The sequence below is a fragment of the Capra hircus genome, chromosome 5, assembly GCF_001704415.2.
Source record: "Capra hircus breed San Clemente chromosome 5, ASM170441v1, whole genome shotgun sequence".
Taxonomy (NCBI): Eukaryota; Metazoa; Chordata; class Mammalia; order Artiodactyla; family Bovidae; genus Capra; species Capra hircus.
In genome coordinates, this window is record NC_030812.1 from 106,267,047 (window position 1) to 106,288,631 (window position 21,585).

General features: G+C 50.3%; 1 protein-coding gene across 2 annotated transcripts in view; it reads left to right on the plus strand.

Annotated features, from left to right (window-relative positions):
• Positions 2,587 to 21,585, plus strand: part of B4GALNT3 (beta-1,4-N-acetyl-galactosaminyltransferase 3) — a 97,735-nt gene continuing 78,736 nt past the window's right edge. For both annotated transcript variants that reach the window (XM_018048652.1, XM_018048653.1), the window contains exon 1: positions 2,587 to 2,770. In XM_018048652.1, the coding sequence (XP_017904141.1) occupies positions 2,602 to 2,770 (169 nt within the window). In that variant the 5' untranslated portion in view covers positions 2,587 to 2,601. The remainder of the gene's footprint in view (positions 2,771 to 21,585) is intronic.

Genomic DNA, 21,585 nt, shown 5'->3' on the forward strand with positions numbered 1-21,585 from the left:
CTAGAAGAAGAACTGCTCTGGGACTTCCCTGGGGGTCCAGTGATTAAGAATCCACCTTCCAAAGCAGGGGACAGAGTTTTAGACCCCAGTTGGGGAACTAAAATGCCACAAAACTGCAGGGCAACTGCGCAGTAACTAGAGAAGCCCGTGCACTGCAGCGAAGACCCAGCGCAGGCAAAATCTAAAAAATAAATGAAAATGAAAGCAGAGTCTGAAGAGGGAAGCAGAGTCCCAGGGCTTTCCTGACCACCTCACCCCTCCCCACCCCTGCGTCCCCTTCAAGGTGTAAGAACAGAGGAGGAGTGAGAAGAGGAGGGCACAATATTGAGAGGTGCAAAAAAGATCTGTCTTTTCCCTTTTTCTTTTTTGTTTTCCGAATTTCTCTGGAATTCACTATTGGGACTAGAAGCTCGACCTTTAAAGTGTTAGCTTTCTTTTTTGGTGGAATATTTTTTTCTCCTAAATGGTAGGCTCTGTGTTTTATTTCTCACCTTTTTCCCACATAATAAACACTTCAAGGCTCTGGTTCATTGAAGCAGTTGCATCCATCTCTCCAGAGGGCCAAACTTTAAGGAGAGAATCATGGGGCTGCCACCAGTTTTCATGACAAAATCCTGAAAGTGATTCAGCCTAATATCAAGGGTGATCACCCCAGTGAGAGAGAGACTTCACGTGCAGGGACCCTGGTCACCTCCCTCCTGCCTCAGCCAAACTTCTACACTCTGGGTGCTCCTGTCTTGGTCTCCTGTAGAGAAAGAAGGGGTGGTAAGTGTCCATATCTGTGGTCTGGACCTTCACAGAGACATTCCCCTGAGGCTACTGGTACAGAATTGTCCTCGCTAAAGAACTACACAGAGTTCTGGGGATGTTCGCCCTGGAGCTGCCTTGGTCCTCAAATGGTACCAATGGCACTGAGTGCTAAATGGATGCCATGTTGTATCCTAAGCGTGCACAGTTCCCACTTTTGAAGGCTTACAGAGAAGTTGGAAGACAAATTATTGTTGATCAGTCATTAAGTCATGTCCAACTCTTTGCAATCCCTTGGACTGTAAGCACGCCAGTCTTCCCTGCCCTTCACTATCTTCCATAGTTTGCTCAAACTCATGTCCACTGAGTCGGTGATGCAAAGACTCAATCTTGGAAGACAAGACTCAAACTCAAAATAAGTGTGTACCTATCAGTGGATGGGTACGTATCATGCAGGCAGTTGTGTTAAAGCTCCAAGGAGGATGGGGTTACTCAGGACTGGGCTGGTCCAAGGAAGCTTCATAGACCTGAAATGGACCTTGGAGGAGGAGTCAGACCTGACCAACTGGAAAGGAAAATGTCTTGGAGGCAGTGAATAAGCTCTAATTTTAGCTGGAGCAGCTTTCATACAGTCTTATGAAGCTGGACAAGATTTTGGAAGGCCTTGAATTCCAGATTTACAATTTGCACTTTAATCCGTAGGCACTGGGGAGCCATTAGACATTTCTGAGCAGGTGTAAAGGAATTTTACAAGGACGATCTGGCGTTAATGGAGAAGATGGGGGCGTGCGGATAGGGAGTCTGGAATTGAGAGGCCAGTTAGAAAAGTTACAATAGTCCAGCGGAGCCTGTGGGACAGTGCGACATGCAGCTACTCTCAGTAGTAACCGAGAGAAGGGGATCAGCACGCGATTATGTAAGCTTCTGTCTTTGAACAGTATTTTGCATGCAGTTCATTTGGCTTTAAAATGTCCAGGAAGGCTTGCGGTCCTCCACTGTCTCTATAGTCTCCTGAGTGTCGTCCCCAGAAGAAAAATGGAAAAATAAAACTGCACTGCTCCTTTAGGTAGTCCACTCTGCCCCTCTGAACTCTTAACTCTTTTAAATAAGAGGATAAAATTTTACCTGCCTGGAGGAATATCTTGATGAAGTTTTTTAACTCAAGGAGTGAGTTTCCTCAGGCTTCTTTGTTTCTTGACTTGTAATTTTTACCTCAGATCCCTCCAACATCCACTCTCCCACCAAGCTCTGCCCTCCTAGTCTGAGAACAACTGCTTGTCACCCTGGGGGCCGTGTAACTCCCCTAGGGCCTCTTGGAGATGTGCTGGGAGAGGGGACTGCGGCTGAACGAAGGGGACCTGGCTCCCGGACTCGGACATCCACTCTGAGGCAGGAGCAGGGTCGCTGCAGGCCGCGAAACGCCCCCAGACGAAGCCTCCCCGCGGGCTCCCGCGCCCCGCGGGTGCCCAGTTCGACACCACCTGCCCTTTGGGAGCAAACCTGCCGGGTCTCCGTCCCGCGCAGAGTTTGGATCACAACTGCCCTTTACGCCCCACGCACCCCGATCTGCGGAGGCGCCGGGGACTGACCAGCAAGGCGGGAGCTGCAGTCCCCCTCCCGCTGCTTCTCGGGGGCGGGGCCCACCTGTGCCCGGGGGCGGGGCCGGGCCGGGGGCGGGGCAGGTGGGCCGCGGGCGGGGGCGCGGGGCGGGGCGGCGCACCTGGGGAACCTCCTCGTGGGCAGAGCGAGGACTGGCGGCTACAAGCCCGCAGCCGGCGTGGGCAGGAGCCGGGGGCCGGGGCGGGCGGCCGGGGCGCGGCGCTGAGCGGGCGGGCGGGCCGGGGGCGCGTGGCCATGGGGGGCCCCCGGGCCGCGCGGCTCCGGCTGCTCTTGCGCCCGGTCAAGCTGCTGCGGAGGCGCTTCCGGCTGCTGCTGCTGCTTGCCGTGGTGTCCGTGGGGCTCTGGACACTTTATCTGGAACTGGCGGCGTCGGCCCAGGTCGGCGGGAACCCCCTGAACCGCAGTGAGTAGCGCCGGGGCGCGGTGGGGAGGGGCAGGGCCGGCGGCCCCCGCCTGTGGGTCGTGCCCCCCATCGCGGACCGGGTGTCCACTCGCGGGGTCCCCAGGTGCCGGGCGCCGGCGGGACCCGGGCCATCCCGGTGGCGCTGGGCTCGCAGACCCGCTGCCGGAGACACGCGTCCACGCGGGCTGGGTCCATGTCCCTCTGGGTCCCTCGGCCGCCTCCGCCAGGCCGCGCGCTCCTGTCTTCGGGGCCCAGACTTTGCTCCCCGCCGAGTCTCCACGGCTCGCTGGGTTCGCTCCCTAGCTGCGTTTTCGGGTCGGGTTGGGGGGGGGCGTTCTTTGACTATATGGCCAAGAGCCACCCGCCCTCTCTTCACCTCCCCACAGGCCACTCCCCTCCCAGCCCCTTCCTCTTCCTCCAGTCGCCCACCTCCCCTTGAGTGGCCCCCTCTCGGGGTTCTGACCGCGCACTTTCCCCCCACAGCGGGTTGTCTGCAGCCCCCAGACCACCCTGCAGAATGGGCTGAACCCCGGACCCCGGTCAGGGCGCAGTGGGCAGCTCCGTGGACCGGACGGTGGGTGGGTTCCTACTTTTCCAAGGGAGCCAGAGCCACTTAATTTTTCTGTGCCTCGGCTTCTTCCTAGGAAAACGGGAGAGGATTGTCTTGAGAGAGAGCTTTGCTTCTACAGGCATGGCTAGCCGAGGCGATTTTCAGTTTACTACTGACGGAGTGAAGTAAAAATCCTCAAAGTGTCAGGACTGTGTGAAAGGTCACTGTGATAGCTGGGATAAAGAGAATCTCCCAGAACTACCAGGTGTCCTTCCCGGGCCTGAAGGGTCTAGGTTTATAATCCCAGAATGTTGTCTGGAATTCTAGATAAACATCCCCCTCCCCACCCCCCTATTCAGGAAACCAGAGGAGCGGCTGGTGAAGCTCTGCTGAGAAGATGCTCTGAGTTCTTGTGTCAGCTGCTGGGTGTGGTGCTTTGCCTCCTCTTGTGGCCAAAGACAGGGAATTACTCGGGTCAGTAATTGAGCTGCTTCAGGATCCAGATAGATACTTGTGGCAGAACCTCTGCCTCTGTGGCTGTGGAAATATTTCTGGCTGTGGTGAGGAGACTGGGGTTCCATCCCTGATTCTGCTACCAACAAGTTGGAGAATCCAGGAGCAGGTAGCTGCTGCTCAGGCCAAAGAGGGAAGTTGGTCCCTTTCCATTTGGGCACTCGGACTGGGTGACCTCCCTGCCTGAGCATTGCTAGGGTCCGGGAGCTCCGCATGGTGTGAGGAAGGGTCTTCCCAGTCAGGTCCATGGCTCTAAGGAGGAGGGTGCTTCCCTCTGAAGACCGATCTGCCGTCCCGCAGCTGGTCTTCCCTCCCCAAGCCTAGCTCTGCCCTCTGAAGGACAGAGTAGATGGATACTCCCAGACCCATGGCCACTCAGAACGACCCACGTGGGTGAGCCCAGGTGAAGAGGGAGGTCTGGGTGAGATCTGTCTTCTCTCCTCCTTGGGACACCCCTTCTCAGTGTGGCCACCATCTTGTCAAACGTGGGAGCCTGTGGGGTCCTCTGCACAGATTAGAACCAGAGGGGAAGGCAGTTGCTTGGTGACCTGAGGTGAAGGGCCTCCCTTTCCCCTCCCCAAGCCTGTTTTCCTCAAGAGGCTTTCTCCTCAGAGAGCTGGGGAGCCACAGTCATGCTTTCTCACACCTGCTCCCAGCCTCTGTCTCCCTTCGGCTGCCTTATCCTTCGCCGTCCGTCAGTTCCTGGGTCTGTCTGTCTGTCTTCCCTTCTCGATGCACTGTCACTCTCTGCCTGGGCTTCCTTATTCTTTGTTTCCTTTTCCAAACTCACCCTTCTCCAGAGGAATGTCCCCAGCTTCCTACTGCACAGTCAGCTCTCCGTTTCTCTAACCCTCGTCTTTAAGGGTCCTCGGGGGGTCCAAGCCTCCCCTCGCCGACTCAATGGACATGAGTTTGAGCAAACTCTGGGAGATGGTGAAGGACAGGGAAGCCTGACGTGCTGCAATCCATAGGGTCACAAAGAGGTGGACACGACTGAGCCACTGAGCATCAAGCCTCTTCTCAGCCTCTTGGAACTCCTAAGGCCACCTGCCATTAGGGTGGCCTTTCCTGCGGGGCTGTCCCATCAGATTCTACTCTTTTCTTCTTCTTTAAAAAGTTATTTATTTATTTTTGGCTGTGCTGTGTTTTCATTGCTGCTTGAGGACTTTCTCTGTTTGTGGTGAGCAGGGGCTACGCTGCAGTTGTGGTTCATGGGCTTCTCGTTGCGGCAGCTTCTCCTGCTGCGGAGCATGGGCTCCAGGGATGGGGGCTCAGTAGTGGCGGCTCTCAGGCTCTAGGGCACAAGCGCAGGGTCAGCAGCTGTGGCTCGGCGGGCTTAGCTGCTCCGGGACATGTGGGATCTTTCCGGACCAGGGATTGAACCCGTGTTCCCTGCTTCGGCAGGTGGATTCTTACCAACTAAACCACCAGGGACGTCCTCTTCTCTTTTCTGATTTCCTGTTGGAATGAGATTTTTAGACAGTGGCTGTGATTTCTGGCTCCCTGTCTCCCATCATGTATCTTTAAGAAGCCGAGACACCAGGCATTAAAGTCTTCTCTTGTCTTCTAGGTCTTGCTCCCAGCTGTTCCTCTGGAGGGAGAGTGGGGGAGGAGGACTTGGGAAGCAGAAGGGTGGAAAGAGGGCTGCAGGCCTTCCTCGCCATATACCCTGGCACACAGCAGCAACCAGAACCCCATCTTGACCACCCTGCCTCCCTCTCACAGTCCTGCCAACTCACCCCACCACCAGCCTTCCTGTCATCTGTAAGGCCAGCCTCCATTACCAGGAACCTTTCATTTGCCTGTCCCTGTGTGGCTGCCGCCCTGATCTGGCGCTGGGAGAAGTGTGGGGAGAGATGGCAGTTAACAGACTCCAGGGTGGTAAGGTAATGACAGGGAGCACGCTTCCTGCTGCTTCTCGGAGTAACCCCATAGTTTGACATGGGCGATGTGCAATTTGAGCTCCATATTAGAAAAAGATACAGCCACATGGGGAGTATCCAAAATCATTCACAGATAGAAAAATGGGTTCCTTGAACAAAAGACAGAGAGCTGTTCACTTGCTCATTTAAACAAACATGTGCTCAGCACACAGCTCGAGTAGGGCATCGTGCTCAGTCACTTAGATGTGGTGACGACTCCGTTATGGTTTCTGTCTCTCGCAGCTTTCCCTCTTGGAGGGCGGTTCGGGTGCATGTGTGAAAATAATCACAGTATGAGACAGCCATCATGTTTTACACGGATAGAACCTACCTGTTGCTGTGACACTTGTGAAAATGAGACATGGCTCTTTGAACTAATAATTCTTGGAAGTGGTGACGTTTCAGGAGAACTTGAGGAGTTGGTAAGACTTTAGCAGATGCAGAAAGAGAACGATGTTCCAAGCAGAGAGGTCAGCAGAAGCCCAGACCAAGAGTCAAGAAGTTCATGTTTGGGAGTGTTGGGTGAAGAATGGTGCCAGATTAGAAAAGACTTTTAATAAACTTAAAGAGTGATGTTTATTCATTAGATAAGAGAAAACAGTTCGAAGTTTTATAACTGAATGGGAGGAAAGGAAAGGAGATAGGGAAACTGTTTAACAAGACTGTACTTTGGTATGGACAGTGGTCCTGGGTCGGGGTGGAAGTTTCCATGCTGTGGCTTCATTGGCCTTTAGCTCTTGGGTCATGGAGCTCCACTGGGGACAGGTCAGGGCTCTCGTGGGACATTCAGAAGGTCTGGGGGCAGTCACTATATACCAACATGTTCATAAATGTTCCAGTGTTTTGAGAACTGGCACAGCTGTACTGGTGTGTACTGGCTGAAAGCAACGCTGGGCACAGACTATTACTGGAAGTTAAGGAGTCCATTCTGGCAGGTTTTAACGAGCCAGACCCATTTGTTCAGATTGGTTTAGCTTCGTCCTGCCTGAGGGCAGAGGTCTGGACTAGAATGGTTTCTAGGTTCTCTGATCTGTAACTGACCTGCTGCTGTGACCAACTTGATGCTGGAACCAAGCAGTCATCTCTGGGCACAGAGCCAGGGCCGAGCAGTCGTGCGTACCAGCCTCTTTCCAGATCTCGCAAGGCTGGGTCTGCAATGTCCCCATGTAAAGGCCCAGTTTACCTGCCGAACCACCCAGAGTGTCCACAAGCTCAGGAATTCATTGGCTTCCACCACCTGAAACCTAAAACACCTCTCTCTGGCTAGCCTTGCAACTCTTAATGGACTCTGAGCGGACTGGAGAGGCACAGCCACAGAGGTCAGGCTGGCCCCGCAGCTTCTGGGGTCACCACAGCCATTCCGACTGGCAAGGGATGCAAACCCTCCAGTCATGGAGGTAACTCAGGATAGAAGAGTAATCTGAGACACAGACTGGGAGAGAGGGAGAAGCAGGAGAGACAGATGTGTGGGCTGAGCCAGGATGCCGAGACTCGGAGCAGCAGAGGCAAGTGGGGAGGGAAGCCCAGCTGCTCTGTGGCTCCTTGTGGCCCCTGGAACCTGTCCACGCCGTCCCAGGCTGGACTGTCCCTCTGGCTCCTGGAGCCTCTGGCTCCTGTCCCTCTGTCCTCCTTACGATGTAGGACGCAAGTACTCCATCTCTTTATGCTGGCATCTGGCTGCCACGTGCAACTTCAGATCAGTATCCAGTTCAGGGAAAATACTGGGCACTCAGATACATCCTGGGTATGGATGGTAAGCTCTGAATTTCCAAGCACCTGATATTTTCCACTGGCAGATACTTTGTTTATCAGTGATGGATCCAAGAATAGAACCTAGGAATTCTTGTTCCTCTTTCCATAATACATACAAACAACAATAGCCTTTAAATGCAAATGAAAGGATAAGAATGATGCCTTCAGTGCTTTTTTTATTAGAAGTGTGTTTCCTTTAGACCAGTGTGGTCTGCAGCAGGCCTGGGGGAAGCAAGGACAAGGACTCAGCTGTGACCACTCCTTTCCATGGGTTCTGTAGTCCCCTTTGACGTGGGCGCAGAGTCTTGGCAGCCTGGCAGGCCCTGCTCTCCTCCTGCCAACCTGAGACCCTCGGGTGGGCTGAGGCCCCGGTTGGTGGTGCTGCGGATGCCGACTGTGTCCTGGGAGTCACGTGTCCAAGCAGCATGAGATCTTTGCAGTGGCCACTCCTATGCTGGCTTGCAGAGGGGCTGGGCTGCCTGCAGTAGTTTTCCAGGCCCCAGAGGCTGGCCTTGCCCTCCAGCCTGGGCTTTATGGAGCGGAGCAGAGCAGCCGCCAGGACAGGGCTTGCTTTGGAACGGGGCCTGGAGGCTGCTCTTGGACTTGGCCTCTCACCGCCTGCCTCTCCACTGAGTTCCACCAGTCTCAGGGCCTTTCCTTTAAACTTCCACGAGCACATTTCGTTCTATCCGAGGATGACAAGGCATCAGCTAGGCCAAGCACACATTCTGAGCTTTCAGACAACCCTCTTCGGACCTTGTGACCCACAGTTAATGGGTTTAAATGTTATCTGATGTGAAAAGGACCACTGGAAGAGCCAAGAGCAGTTTGGACAGGGTATATAAAGGCCGTTGGGCTGAACCTGTCAGTGCATCTGAGCAAAGCATGATGGATACATCTTTACATTTCTATAGACTCTTAGGTTCCTACAAGTGCTGCATTGTGTTAGAAGTACCCATGAGATCAGCAAAAATGAATTTAAAAAAATATTTATTTATTTGGCTGCACAGGGTCTTAGTTAGGCATGTGGGATCTTTGATCTTAGTTGCGACTTGCAGGATCTAGTTCCAGACCAGGGATTGAACTCGGGTCCTCTGCATTGGCCTGGAGTCTTAGCCACCGGGGAAGTCATGATTTTTGTTTTTTAATCTCTGTAATATTTTAGTATGTGATTAATTTTTTATGCTAAACTTTTAAATTTCTTAACTGTTGACCAACTTTTTTAGAAAATAAGCATGCGAATTGTCCATGTGGTCCCTGTTTTGTTTTACCTTTCATGGACATATATCACATGTACAGAAAAATGCACATATAAGGAAGCAGCTTGATGGATCTCCACAGACTGAACATACCTGTGTAAGGAACACTCCAAGGAAGAAACAGCCTGACCAGAGCTTTTTGTCACTACCATAAGCATAGATTAATTTTTATACTTTATGGAAATGAATCACACAATGTGTGATTTAGTTTTTAAATAGTATTTCCTTATGATTATAAAAATAATACATGTTCATTATACCAGATAATGGCTGTGTGCCTGGACCATATTCAGTTCAGTTCAGTTCAGTCGCTCAATTGTGTCCCGCTCTTTGCAACCCCATGAATCACAGCACGCCAGGCTTCCCTGTCCATCACCAACTCCTGGAGTCTACCCAAACCCATGTCCATCGAGTCGGTGATGCCATCCAGCCATCTCATCCTCTGTCATCCCCTTCTCCTCCTGCCCCCAATCCCTCCCAGCATTAGGGTCTTTTCCAATGAGTCAACTCTTCGTATGAGGTGGCCAAAGTATTGGAGTTTCAGCTTCAACATCAGTCTTTCCAATGAATACCCAGGACTGATCTCCTTCAGGATGGACTGGTTGGATCTTCTTGCACTCCAAGTCTTCAACACCATAGTTCAAAAGCATCAGTTCTTCGGTGCTCAGTTTTCTTCACCGTCCAACTCTCACATCCATACATGACTACTGGAAAAACCATAGCCTTGACTAGACGGACCTTTGCTGGACCATATTAACTCCTATAAAGTTATCTTTTTGTGCATTGAGCTCGCCAGACAACTGATCCAGTAACTTAAGGAGGAGCCAAGGAAGACCAGGACCTCAGTGCTATGCGTATAGCCCCATGAGATTCTCCAAGGATGGGATTGAGGGCCATCCAGAAATGTTTCTTCTGGTCTTTATTTTTTTTTCTTCCTGTTTCAGAGATATAATTGAAATGTTAAAGTGTACATCTAATGGGCTTCCCTGGTGGCTCAGTAGTAAAGAATCCTCCTGCAGTGCAGGTGACCTGGGTCGGGAAGATCCCTTGGAGTAGGAAATGGCAACGCACTCCAATATTCTTGCCTGGAAATTCCACAGACAGAGGAGCCTGGCAGGCTGTAGTCCATGGGATTGCAGAAGAGTGGGACGTGACTTAGCGGCTAACCAACAACAACACAACATAATGATCTGATATATGTATATGCTGCAAGATGATTACTACACTAAGTTCAGTTAACATCCATCATCACATAATTACAATTTTTTTTTCTTGTGATGAGATCTTTTCTTCTGGTCTTGATAATTGAACTAGCCATGCTCTCTTGAGCAATCCATTCATTTTCCTTTTTATTGGCCATGTAAGTTGTACTACCACTCAGGTTTCTCCCTTTGTGTTGGTTACTAGAAAGCTTCAGGTTTGGGATCATTTGGAAAAACATGTAAAAGATTTTATGAACTGCATTTTGGCATCAATTTTGTGCCTTTATCTTTTCATTTTTTCCCCCGCAACTACTCTAATTTATGTCATCTTATTTTCTGTGGTACTTGAAAACCACAAAAAACTTCAGTTTTTTTCTAGACTAAATCAGGGCATAAAGAAATCAGTAAATCAATGGGATATATAAAATATGAAGAAGAAACTAACCGTCACCTGTAACCTCACTACTTTGACATATAGATTGTTGAAAAGAAAAAATAAAGTATAATAGCTGTGATAACCAGATGCCTGATTCTGGAAAGAATTCTAGATTAAAACCCCCAGAACCTGAAAAATTATTTTCTTTTCTTTTTTAATGTATTTAGGTATTGTTAAAGCTCAACATTCAGAAAAGGAAGATCATGGCATCTGGTCCCATCACTTCATGGGAAATAGATGGGGAAACAGTAGAAACAGTGTCAGACTTTATTTTGGGGGGCTCCAAAATCACTGCAGATGGTGACTGCGGCCATGAAATTAAAAGACGCTTACTCCTTGGAAGAAAAGTTATGACCAACCTAGACAGTATGTTCAAAAGCAGAGACATTACTTTGCCGACTAAGGTCCATCTAGTCAAGGCTATGGTTTTTCCTGTGGTCATGTATGGGTGTGAGAGTTGGACTGTGAAGAAGGCAGAGTGCCGAAGAATTGATGCATTTGGACTGTGGTGTTGGAGAAGACTCTCAAGAGTCCTTTGGACTGCAGGGAGATCCAACCAGTCCATCCTAAAGGAAGTCAACCCTGAATATTTATTGGAAGGACTGATGCTGAAGCTGAAACTCCAATACTTTGTCCATCTGAATGTGAAGAACTGACTCCTTGGAAAAGACCCTGATGCTGGGAAAGATTGAGGGCAGGAGGAGAAGGGGTCGACAGAGGATGAGATGGTTGGATAGCATCACCAACTTGATGGACATGAGTTTGAGCGAGCTCTGGGAATTGGTGATAGATGGGGACATGGAAATGGCATGCTGCAGTCCATGGGGTTGCAAAGAGTTGGACATGACTGATGACTGACCTGAACTAAAGTGCACAGTAGCATTATGTCTAAAAACCCCTACCTATATTATATAGCTTAATGAAAAATATTGGTTGAATTCAGGAGGAAAAAAAAAAAAGAAATTTTACTGGGTAAAAAGTGCTGGGTCCAGTAGTTGAGACTCCATGCTTTTATTGCAGGGGGCCAGACCCCTGGTCTGAGAACTAAAATCCTACATGCCATGTGACATAACCAAAAAAAAAGAAAATGCTAACCATCATCTGAGTCTCTAGTGAGTCATAAATTTTTTGCAATAGTAGCATCATTTTAAAAGAAGTAATATCAAAGATCACTGATCACAGATCACCATAACAAATAAAATAATAATGATAAAGCTTGCAATACTTTGGGAATTACCAAAATATGACATAGAGACACAAAGGGAGCAAATGTTTTTGGAAAAATGGTGCCGACAGACTGGCTCAACACCCAACAAATTGTCATAAACCTTCAGTTTGTAAAGAAATGCAGTATCTGCAAACTGCACAAAACAAGTTATGCCTGTATAAATGCTCAGGAAATTGAGTGAGGTGTAGTTTTCAATTCTTTTCTCTTGCAAATCTTGAATGGCTACAAAGGTGATTTATTTTAAAACTTAAGTAAAAATATTCCTGGAATATTTATTTTTCTGGGATAAAAAGCATGGATAATTCTTGGAAAAACGTATGAAATTTGAAGACAGGGCAGAGTCCATATCCAAGCTTTATCCCTCACCTGTTGCAGGACTTTGTATAAAGTGTTTATTCCTTCTCAAGCCTCAGATGCTTCGTCTGGATAATGGGCTTCTGTGACCGCCCTGCAGAGCTGTTATGATGAAGTAAGACTCAGTGACCGTCACACAGGTTAAGTGCCCAGTGAGACTCAACATAAGCCCAGCACGTGTCAGGAGCTCAGAGAGTGTGGGTTCCCATCTCTTCCCCTTTGGAGTTCAGTCTGATAGGAGTTAGGGAAAGGCTGGGTGGGAGTGTGTAGACATGGTCCTCAGCCAGCCCCCTTGCTGCCACCCCTCCAGCTTCTTAGCCCATGACACAGCCATGCCGAGAATGCTTCGCCATCGCCAGACCATGCATGTCTGCACCTGCCACCACCTCCTTCCACCAGTCTTCTTTTTTTGATGGTTGGTGCTGCCTCCCTCTTTCCATCTGCACCAATGGGGTGGGGTGTGTTAGGAGTCAAGGGTTTTGTTGAGAAGGAGAGCCATCTGGGGACTGGACCAGGGCACCAAAGCTCAGCAGTTGGGCAACCTGGCCCGTGGCTTAGCTGCCCACCCCCAAGCATGCTCAGAGGATGTCCGGGACTCGGAGGAAGCAACACTGGACTTTATCTCTGTTTTAATCCAAGCTTTGAAGCTGACTTATCACGGGTGCTTTCACAGGTCCTATGTCTCTTGAGGGCTTCAGTTGGGTAATCTTGCATTCAGTGAGGTGCTTGTTTCAGGGGCAGGTTTGGAACCTCTCTTGGGTCACTGGCCAGGGGGCCAGTCCATCTTTGGCCTTCAGGCCTTCAAGACTCAGTTGCCTGGTGGAGGGGTGGTCGCTGTCCCAGTGCTTCTGGCCATTTGGCCTCCAAGGTCACCCGTGATAGCGTGGCCTCTACACAAGCAGTTGCTCCAGAGATTAAAGGCCTCTCTGCTGTGATCTCCTTACAAACCCTCTGATCCTCTCCTTTCCACCCTTCCTGCCAACCAGGGTCGAAATGGATGTGTGCAGGCCTGTACACACGCATTCCCCCCACCCCCACCTGCCAGCTGGTGTCCAGATCCCTCATCACCACCTCTGAGCCAAAGATTGGCAGGGGGAGCAAGGACATGGAGGCAGTCCTGGGGAGTCAGGGTGAACTCTTAGCCCTGGGTCCTCTTTTGTTACATCAGCTGAGCAGAGCACTGACGGTGCATCTCAGGTGAAGGACTTCCAGCAGCAGAAGGAGGGGAAGTTGGACAGACACAAAGGAGGGCTAGAAAATTAGAGTGGGAAGTGGAGGCAGAGGCATCTACCCCATTTTTAAAATCTGATTCAGTGACTGTTTTTCATATCTGTGAGTTTTATTTGGTTCTATTTCTGATTTGGTTTCTTTTGTAAAATTGTTCTTCTAGGGACTTCTCTGGTGATCCAGTGGTTGAGACTTTGCCTTTCAACGCAGGGGGTACAGGTTCGACCCCTGGTCGGGAAGCTAAGATCCCACATACCTCATGTGTGATCAAAAAAAAAAAGAAAAAACATAAAACGGAAACAATATTGAAACAAATTCAGTAAAGAATTCAAATTACTGGAGTGGGTTGCCATTTCCTCCTCCAAGGAATCTTCTTGACCCAGGGATCAAACCCACATCTCCTATATCGCAGGCAAATTCCTTACCCACTGAGCCAGCTGGGGAGCTATATAGTACTGCTCTGTAATAGGTTTACAATACTTTTCACACAAATAATACATGAAAGGCAAGCACAAAACAACTTTTATTTTAATCTTTAATCTCACAGTACAGTACCTTGCAAAGTACAGTAGTTCAGTACAACAGCTGGCATACAGGGGCCGGCATCAAGTAACCAGGCACAAAGAGTTACTGAAGAAGGGAGAGGAGGTGGGAGATGGTGGAGCTGAAGGACCATCAGGGACAGGAGATGGAGGGCGAGCTGCCTGACATTGATGGAATGCGCATTCATGTCTTTGAAAGTTCACCACTTGACGGCTCATACGTAGGGACTTACTGTAATGGCTGTTTTTCCCTCATTGTAAACTTGGATCCTGAAACCAGGATGAGGGGAGGACATCCTACAGACAGCCCCAAGGGAATGAACCTCTGCCCCTCCCCCACTGCACGTTTTGTGCTCTGTTAGCATACTTATCAGAGGCTGCCTTGCCTCTGAGTTATTTCTGTCCGTCTGTCTTCCTCCACGAGATTGAATTTCTCGAGTGCCGGACCTGGGCACTTTCCCCTGGTCTTTGTGCAGAAAGTTTTAATCTTTTGTGGCTTGTGTACACTTGCAAAAATCTGGGAAAGGACCTGGAGACCCTCTCCCCAGAAATGTGTCTGCCCCTCATATTTTGAGTGCTATTTATGGGAGGTACACAGGCCCCTGGCCCCTCTCCATAGATCCCTAGTTGAGAACTCTGCCTGAGTGCCTTGCCTGGTACCTGTACGTGACAAGTTCTCAGACTGGTTGGCTTGAAGACATCCTCCCAATTAAATCCGCCTATGAGAGAGCTGGACCATAAAGAAGGCTGAACGCTGAAGAATTGACACTTTCAGACTGTGGTGTGGACTCTTGAGAGTCCCTTGAACCGCATGGAGGAAATCAACCCTGAATATTCATTGGAAGAACTGATGCTGAACCTGAAGCTCTAATACTTCGGCCACCTGATGAGAAGAGCTGACTCACTGGAAAAGACCCTGATGCTGGGAAAAATTGAGGGCAGGAGGAGAAGAGGGTGGCAGAGTGTGAGATGGCTGGATGGCATCACTGACTCAATGGCCATCAGTTTGAGCAAACTTCTAGAGATAGTGAAGGACAGGGAGGCCTGGCATGCTGCAGTCCATGGGCCTCAAAGAGTTGGACATGAGTTAGTCACTGAACGACAGTACCCCTAGTTGCAGAGACACATGCCAGCGGTAGAAAGAGAGCCAGGATGCAGCCCTGCTGCTGGGAGATGCGAGGGAGTCTGTATAAACTCTGGGACCGAGCATCTGAGACCAGTAGCTTCACTGAGTGAAGAACAGAGCTGGGCCTCCTCTCCCCTGGTTGGTCTTCCCTTGGACTCCTTTTTTTTTTGGATGTGCTGGGTCTTCACTGAAGTGTGTGGGCTTCTCTTGTTGTGGAGCTCAGACTCTAGAGCACCTGGGCTCTCTAGTTGTAGCGCCCAAGCTTAGTTGCCCCAAAGTGTAAGGGATATTAGTTCCCTGACCAGGGATCAAACCCACATCCCCTGCATTGGAAGGCAGATGCGTAACCACTGGGTCGCAGGGAAGTCCCTTCCCTTAGACTCTTGACTGCTGCTCTCGAGGCTCACGCTACCCTGCTGCCTGCTGGTCTTTCAGCCACATCCTTTCCCTGAGCCTTCCTTGTTGTTTCGGTACCAACTGACCTCACCCTTTCTGGAATGTCCGTTGAACTATCAGACACTCACAGCTGATGCTTTGATTCCTTTCCTTTGTCTGGGTTGGTCTTGTGAATGCTGGCTTAGGTTGTCAGAGAAGCCGGAGGTGGCTCTGAAGTGTCTGGGTACTGCAGTTGGCTTCATGCTCCCCATGAGCATGGATGGATCCTGGGACAAGGCAGGTGGTCAGGTTAGAATTCAGCCCACACAGCCTTCATCAAGCCCAACTCTCCTCCCTGTGGACACTGCTATCCCTCTGCCTTCTGAAGTTGCTCTGGTGTCCTGCATGCCACCTGCCACTGTCTTTACTTCTCCTCCCTCCCTTCCTCCTTCCCTCCTTCCCATCCTTCCTTCCTTCTGACTGAGAGCAAGTCTCTGATGTCAGACCACCCAAGTTTAAATCCATGAGCAGATGACTGAGCCTCAATGTGCCCAATTCCTAATCTATAAAATGGGAATATTAAGAGTAGTACCCACGTCACTGGGTTTTGTTGTGACGATTAAGAGACCTAACACATATAAAGTACTAAGAACAGTTCCTGATACATAACACTTATTAAATGTTAGGTTCTACAGTTTTTGTCACTTGATCAGCTTGTAAAGCCCCTTTGCCTCTCTTTTGATTGGTTTTGGGTGCCTTCTCTCACATATCATAAAAAGTCCTAGGATAGGAATGGACCTCAGAGGTTTTTTTAGTTCTGAGATGGAAAATGTTCAGGGTCAGCGGCACACATCTCCAGTAGAACATGAAATTCTTTTCCTGAGCCCAGATGCAGACTCAGAATTTTTCTCAACACAGCTCGCCAGGCTGTCACTGCAAGCTGATTGGAGTTGCTTCTTAAAGTGTAATGCTTGCCCAGCCTCACTGATTTTACAGGACTTCCCAGGTGGCTCAGTGGTAAAGAACCTGCCTGCCAATGCAGGAGACATGGGCTCGATCCCTGGGTCGGGAAGATCCCTTGGAGAAGGAAATAGCAACCCATGCCAGTATTCTTGCTGGGAAATCCCACAGACAGAAGAGCCCGGATGGCTACAGTCCATGGAGTCACAAAGAGTAGGATGCGACTGAGCAACTGAACAGCTGATTTTACCAGTGAAGGATTTAAGACTGAGAGTGTTTACAGCCCAAGGAGCAGTGCTGGGTCTGAAACTCCCGGTGCTCACCATCCCTTTTTGTTTGCTGAAAAGCTTCCTTTCATGTTAGAAATGCTTAATTTATTTATGTGCTTATTGTCTTTGGCTGGGTTGGGTCTGCGTTGCTTCGCACGTGCTTTCTCTAGCTGTGGCGATCTGGGCTCAGTAGTTGTGGTGCATAGGCTTCGTTGCTCCCCCATATGTGGGACCTTCCCAGTCCCGGGGTCGAACCTGTGTCCCCTGCATTGGCAGACCGATTCTTATCCACTGGGCCACCAGGGAAGTCAAGAAACTTCCTTTTAACATCTGGGGTTCATGCGGTCCTTCCCACCCCCCCCGCCGATGTGCACTAAGTATATATATATATAATTCGTTCTCAGATCTGTTTATCTTTTCTTGCTAGTCAACTTGCTTTGAAGTTATTGCTGGGGGTGGTCATGTGCCCAACTCAGAGGCTGTTGTGGGTGATCTGTGGCTTTTCTGAACTTTCTCCAGTGACGCTCTATATTGATACTCTACTGTTACCTGAAAGTCAGCCACCAGGAAGTTCCTGTTGATGTTGAATTCTCATATTGCAAAGGACGGTCAAGACCTGATGTGACATTCCTCATCCAGCAGGTCCCTTTGTCCCCTGCACCCTCCCGTTCTCAGAACAGAGCCCATTCGGCTAAAGAAGCATTGACTTTTAAAAACAGAAAGAAGCAAGTGGAATTATGATTTCCTATCTCATCTCCTTGAGGAGGGACGGGAATAGGAATGCATAGATGAAGCTGATTTTTAAATTCGGTGGTTATTTGTTTATTTTTGGCTGTGCTGGGTCTTCATTGCAGTGCAGGCTTTTCTCTACTCTCTAGTAGTGGTGCACAGGTTTGTTCTTGCCGTGTCCTCTCTTGTTGCAAAGCACAGGCCTAAGGCAGTCGGGCTTCAGTAGTTGCAGCTCCTGGGTTCTAGAGCACAGACTCAGTGTCGTGGCACAAGGGCCTTAGCTGCTCTACAGCATGTAGGATCTTCCCGGATCAGGGATTGAACCCATGTCTCCTGCATTTGCAGGTGGATTCCTTACCACTGAGGTGTCAGGGAAGCCCAAATCAGAAGAAAGTGGAGCCCTTGAATCATGAAAGTCTTTGGTAGGAAAATATGTAACAAGTTTTTAAAAAGATGTTACTTCTTTCTTTTCTGTGGAAAGATCCTAGCTGATGCGGGCTGATATTTTCATAATCCTAATTTTAGGATTATGGAACTGGCAATTCTTTGTGGTGTTAAAAGATGAATTGGATGGCAAATTGAAGAAAACATTGCAGATAGGTAGCAATAAGTGGGGTCAGACACCTTTGAAAGAGTTCAGAGAGGAGGTAGAAAAAATAATACTCAAGCTTGATTTAGTATGTTGAATAAGAATTCAGCTTTATTCTGATGCGTGAAAATTGGGAAAATATTTGCAAAGGGAACATTTTATAATAGTGAAGCTTTAATTATATACTTAGGAAATACTACCTGTCTGTTTTGGGGAAACTTTGATGGAAGAGAACGCTATTCAATTGGAAGCTGATATTTACCAGTTTGAGGAAAAGAAATGGGCACACACTGCCCACAGTGCTTATTGATATAAAAGTTAGTGGGGGGTTTGATTTCTGGGAAATGAAAATATAGTGTCATATTTTTACAGAAACAACCATGAAATTCTTTTGGCACCCCTTACAAACCCAAAGTCATTTTCTGTTAGTTTAACAAGATAAACATATATTATATATAACTTGGTTTGCTTCAATGATTATGCTTGGTATATTTAGACACTGGAAAGCTTGAAAGGCAGAAAAGAAAAACCCTGAAGTTGTTTCTTCTAAAACCAAGAGAAAAAAAAAAATCTCCCAGAAAGAGTATTTTTTTATACTTTTCTTCTCCTTTATGTCTCTGAGAAGGTCTGGAAAGTTCTAGAGTGGTGAACACTTTCCCTAACTGTCAGGGCACTCATGAACGGGTCACGTGGGGGATGCAGTGGCCGCCCCGCAAAACAATGGCCCTTGTTTCACCGGGCACCTTCCTCCGGGAGCTTGGAGCTGCTCTGGCCACAGGCTAACTTTAGGATCAGAGGCTGTGCCCCTTCTCCTGAATGAAGGTAGGTCCTTCCCACCTGTCAGGGAAGGTGTCCTCGGCTGCAGCCTGTGGGTGGGGGCCAGGTGGCAGGACATTTGCTTGCTGGGCCCTGGAGTTAACGGGGAAGACGGCATCTCCTTTATTAGAGAAGAAGGGAGGAAGAGGTGCCCGGCACAGAGACCCACAAGGCCTCTGAAGGGTTCTGACTCTCAGAACAGGTGAGAGATGTGGATGGGTCAGGAGTCTGTGGTTCAGACTTTCTCCGGGGGCAGCTCAGCTCCTGCTCGGGACCTTTGGCTGTGCCTTATGGGTGTCACCATCCTTTCCTGCCCAGACCTGTTCCCTCCACCAGCTGATGGGTGCTTCCTGAACTGCCAGAGCTGGGGAGGAGGGGAGCAGGACATGGGATCTGGTCTTTAGGAAAAGGGGCTGCAACTGTGGTGGGGGGAGCATCATACTGCTAAGGAGAAGGGGTGAGCAGGGGTGTCAGGTGCAGAAGGGAGGCCTCGCGTGCTTGGCCAAGGAGCGGGAGGTCACTGCTGAGTGGGTGATCGATTGGGTGTGTCCTAGCGGAAGAAGGAAAGGAGAAGCCGCGTTATAGAACCAGAGTATCTGGGCTGGACAAGGACCTGGGGTCAGGACCCTGGGCTGGAGTCAGGGGACCTGGGTTCCAGCCTCAATTCTGAGGTGAACTGGCTCTGTGATGTTGAGCAAGTTGGTTCCACCCCCGGGCCTCAGTTTCCTTTTTTGCAAGTAGGGCAGACTCGGCTCCTTGGTCCACGAGATGCCCTCTTGCTCTGACGTTGTTCCCAGAGGAAGCGGTGTTTGCACCAGCACTGGGGATTCTGCGCTGGAAGTGGCTGGAGAAAGACTGGGGAGCTGGAAGGGGCCTGGACTCAGATCCATATCTCCACTCCCTTCCTGGCCCTGTGATTCTGCCTTCCCAGGCAGGCAAGGCTGGGAAGGCACTGGGTCCTGCTCCCACTCTGGAGACAGTGGCCGCCCCCCAGTTCCCCTCCTGCATTCTCTCCCACCCACTTCCCCGGGTAGGGGTAATGAGGAAGGGGTGAGGCTGGGTGAGCCCTGGGCAATGATGCTTTAGGAGGTGGTCTTGGAAGCCCCTGGCTGGAGAGGTTCCATGACCCTGAGGGCCTTTCACAGGCCCTGGTGACCACGGGCATCTCTCTTGTGGCCCGCCTCCTCCTCTGCACTGCTGGCCGGGCCCCACCTCAAAGCCTCACCCTACCGCTCTCCGCCTCGGCCCAGCCCTCACTAAGTGCTTCTGTGTGCTCCGCCCAGGGAGGCAGCCCTGCTGCCTGGGATCTGCCGCTTGTTTTGGCCAATCCAGCCACAGGCTCCCTGACCAGACGGTCAGAAGCCGGGGACCTGGCGGTGGGGGTCTCGGGGTCTCCGGCTTGGGCTCTGCCTTGAGAGGTACCCTTTCCCAAGAAGGGGGTGGGTACTTCTGGACTCCCCCTCCCAGGGTCCCAGGCTCAGATCAGCAGACACAGTGAACATCCCATCCCTGAGGGTTCTGTGTGATGAGAACAGTGTCCGCGACCCCACAGGACTGAACTGGTCAGTTGAGGCCCTGGCACGTTTATCAGGAAAGTGTGTGTTCCTCTCCTCGTGGGCCTCCAGTGCAGATCAGGGTGGACGCAGAGGTGCCCAGGAGGAGAGGCCAAGGTTGCACACAGATGCTCAGCCTGATGGGGGGTGGGAGGGTGGGGGGTGCCCACTGGGGAGGAGGACCTTGCCCTGGGCTGTCACCCCGCCCCCCTCAATGTCCCCGTGATTACCTCACCGCAGGATCCGCCTGCCAGAGCAAGCTCAGAGCCGCCTGGGTGGAGAGCAGGAGGCTAATTTTAGACCTGGAGACTCCCTGCCAACAGCTGCAGCCGCCGGCCCGCGGAGAGCCCTGGACACGGCCCTCCAGGTCTGCTCTCTCAGCAGCAGGGACCACTGGGGCGGGGGCAACAGTTCCTCTGCACATGGCCTTTCCAAGTCTTCCTTTCTCCTCCTTGCCTTTAGATAGCTCAGTCCTTGGGACGTCCCTGGTGGTCCAGTGGCTGAGACTCGGTGCTTCCACTGTTGGGGGCTGGGGTTCGATTCCTGGTCAGGGAACTAGATCCCACACGCTGCAGCTAAAGATCTCATAGGCCTGGAGGAAGATCAAAGATCCCTTGTGCCTCAAATAAGACTCAGTGCAGCCGAATACTATTTTTTTGCAAAGAAATGGAGGATCATTCAGTCCTCCATCTCTTTCTAGGTTGCTCTGTACCTTGGAACCTACTGACGGGCACCTGTATTGTGGGCCAGTGGGCCTCTGAGTGGGGCATATGGGGCAACATGGAGAAGAGAGAGAACCTCCAAACTATCCTGATCTTGGGCTAAATCTAGCCTCCCACTCGCCACCAACCTAATAGTCTACTATTGTGCTTCTCAATCTCTTTCCTATGAAAGTGTTAGTCACTTAGTCATGTCTGACTATTTGTGACCCCATGGACTGTAGTCCACCAGGCTTCTCTGTCCATGGAATTCTCCAGGCAAGAATACTGGAGTGCATTGCCATTCCATTCTCTCTCTCTTTTTTTTTTTTCCTATGGGCTCACATCAAAAATGAGGGGAAAATGTATTTGCATCACATGTGGGATAAAGAGAGAAGCATATTTGTGGTTGAGCTCCCGCTGCCCCAGGAACCCAAGGGGTTGACACTAGGTAGGCACCTGTGTCATCCATGTGAAGTCCACCAGCGGCCAGGACACAGGGGTTGGAGGCTGTGAGGTCATCTCCAGCTTGTTCAGTCCCAGCCCTGAGAGACAGCTGCTGGGTTCACCAATGGCTTAGGCTGGAAGGGAGGCCAAGGAGCAAGGAAACTGTGGACCGGAGAAGCTTGCCCAAAGTTAAACAGATGAAAATTTGTTTACTTACTAATGGCCATGCTGTATGGCATGCAGGATCTTAGTTCCCCAACCAGGGGTC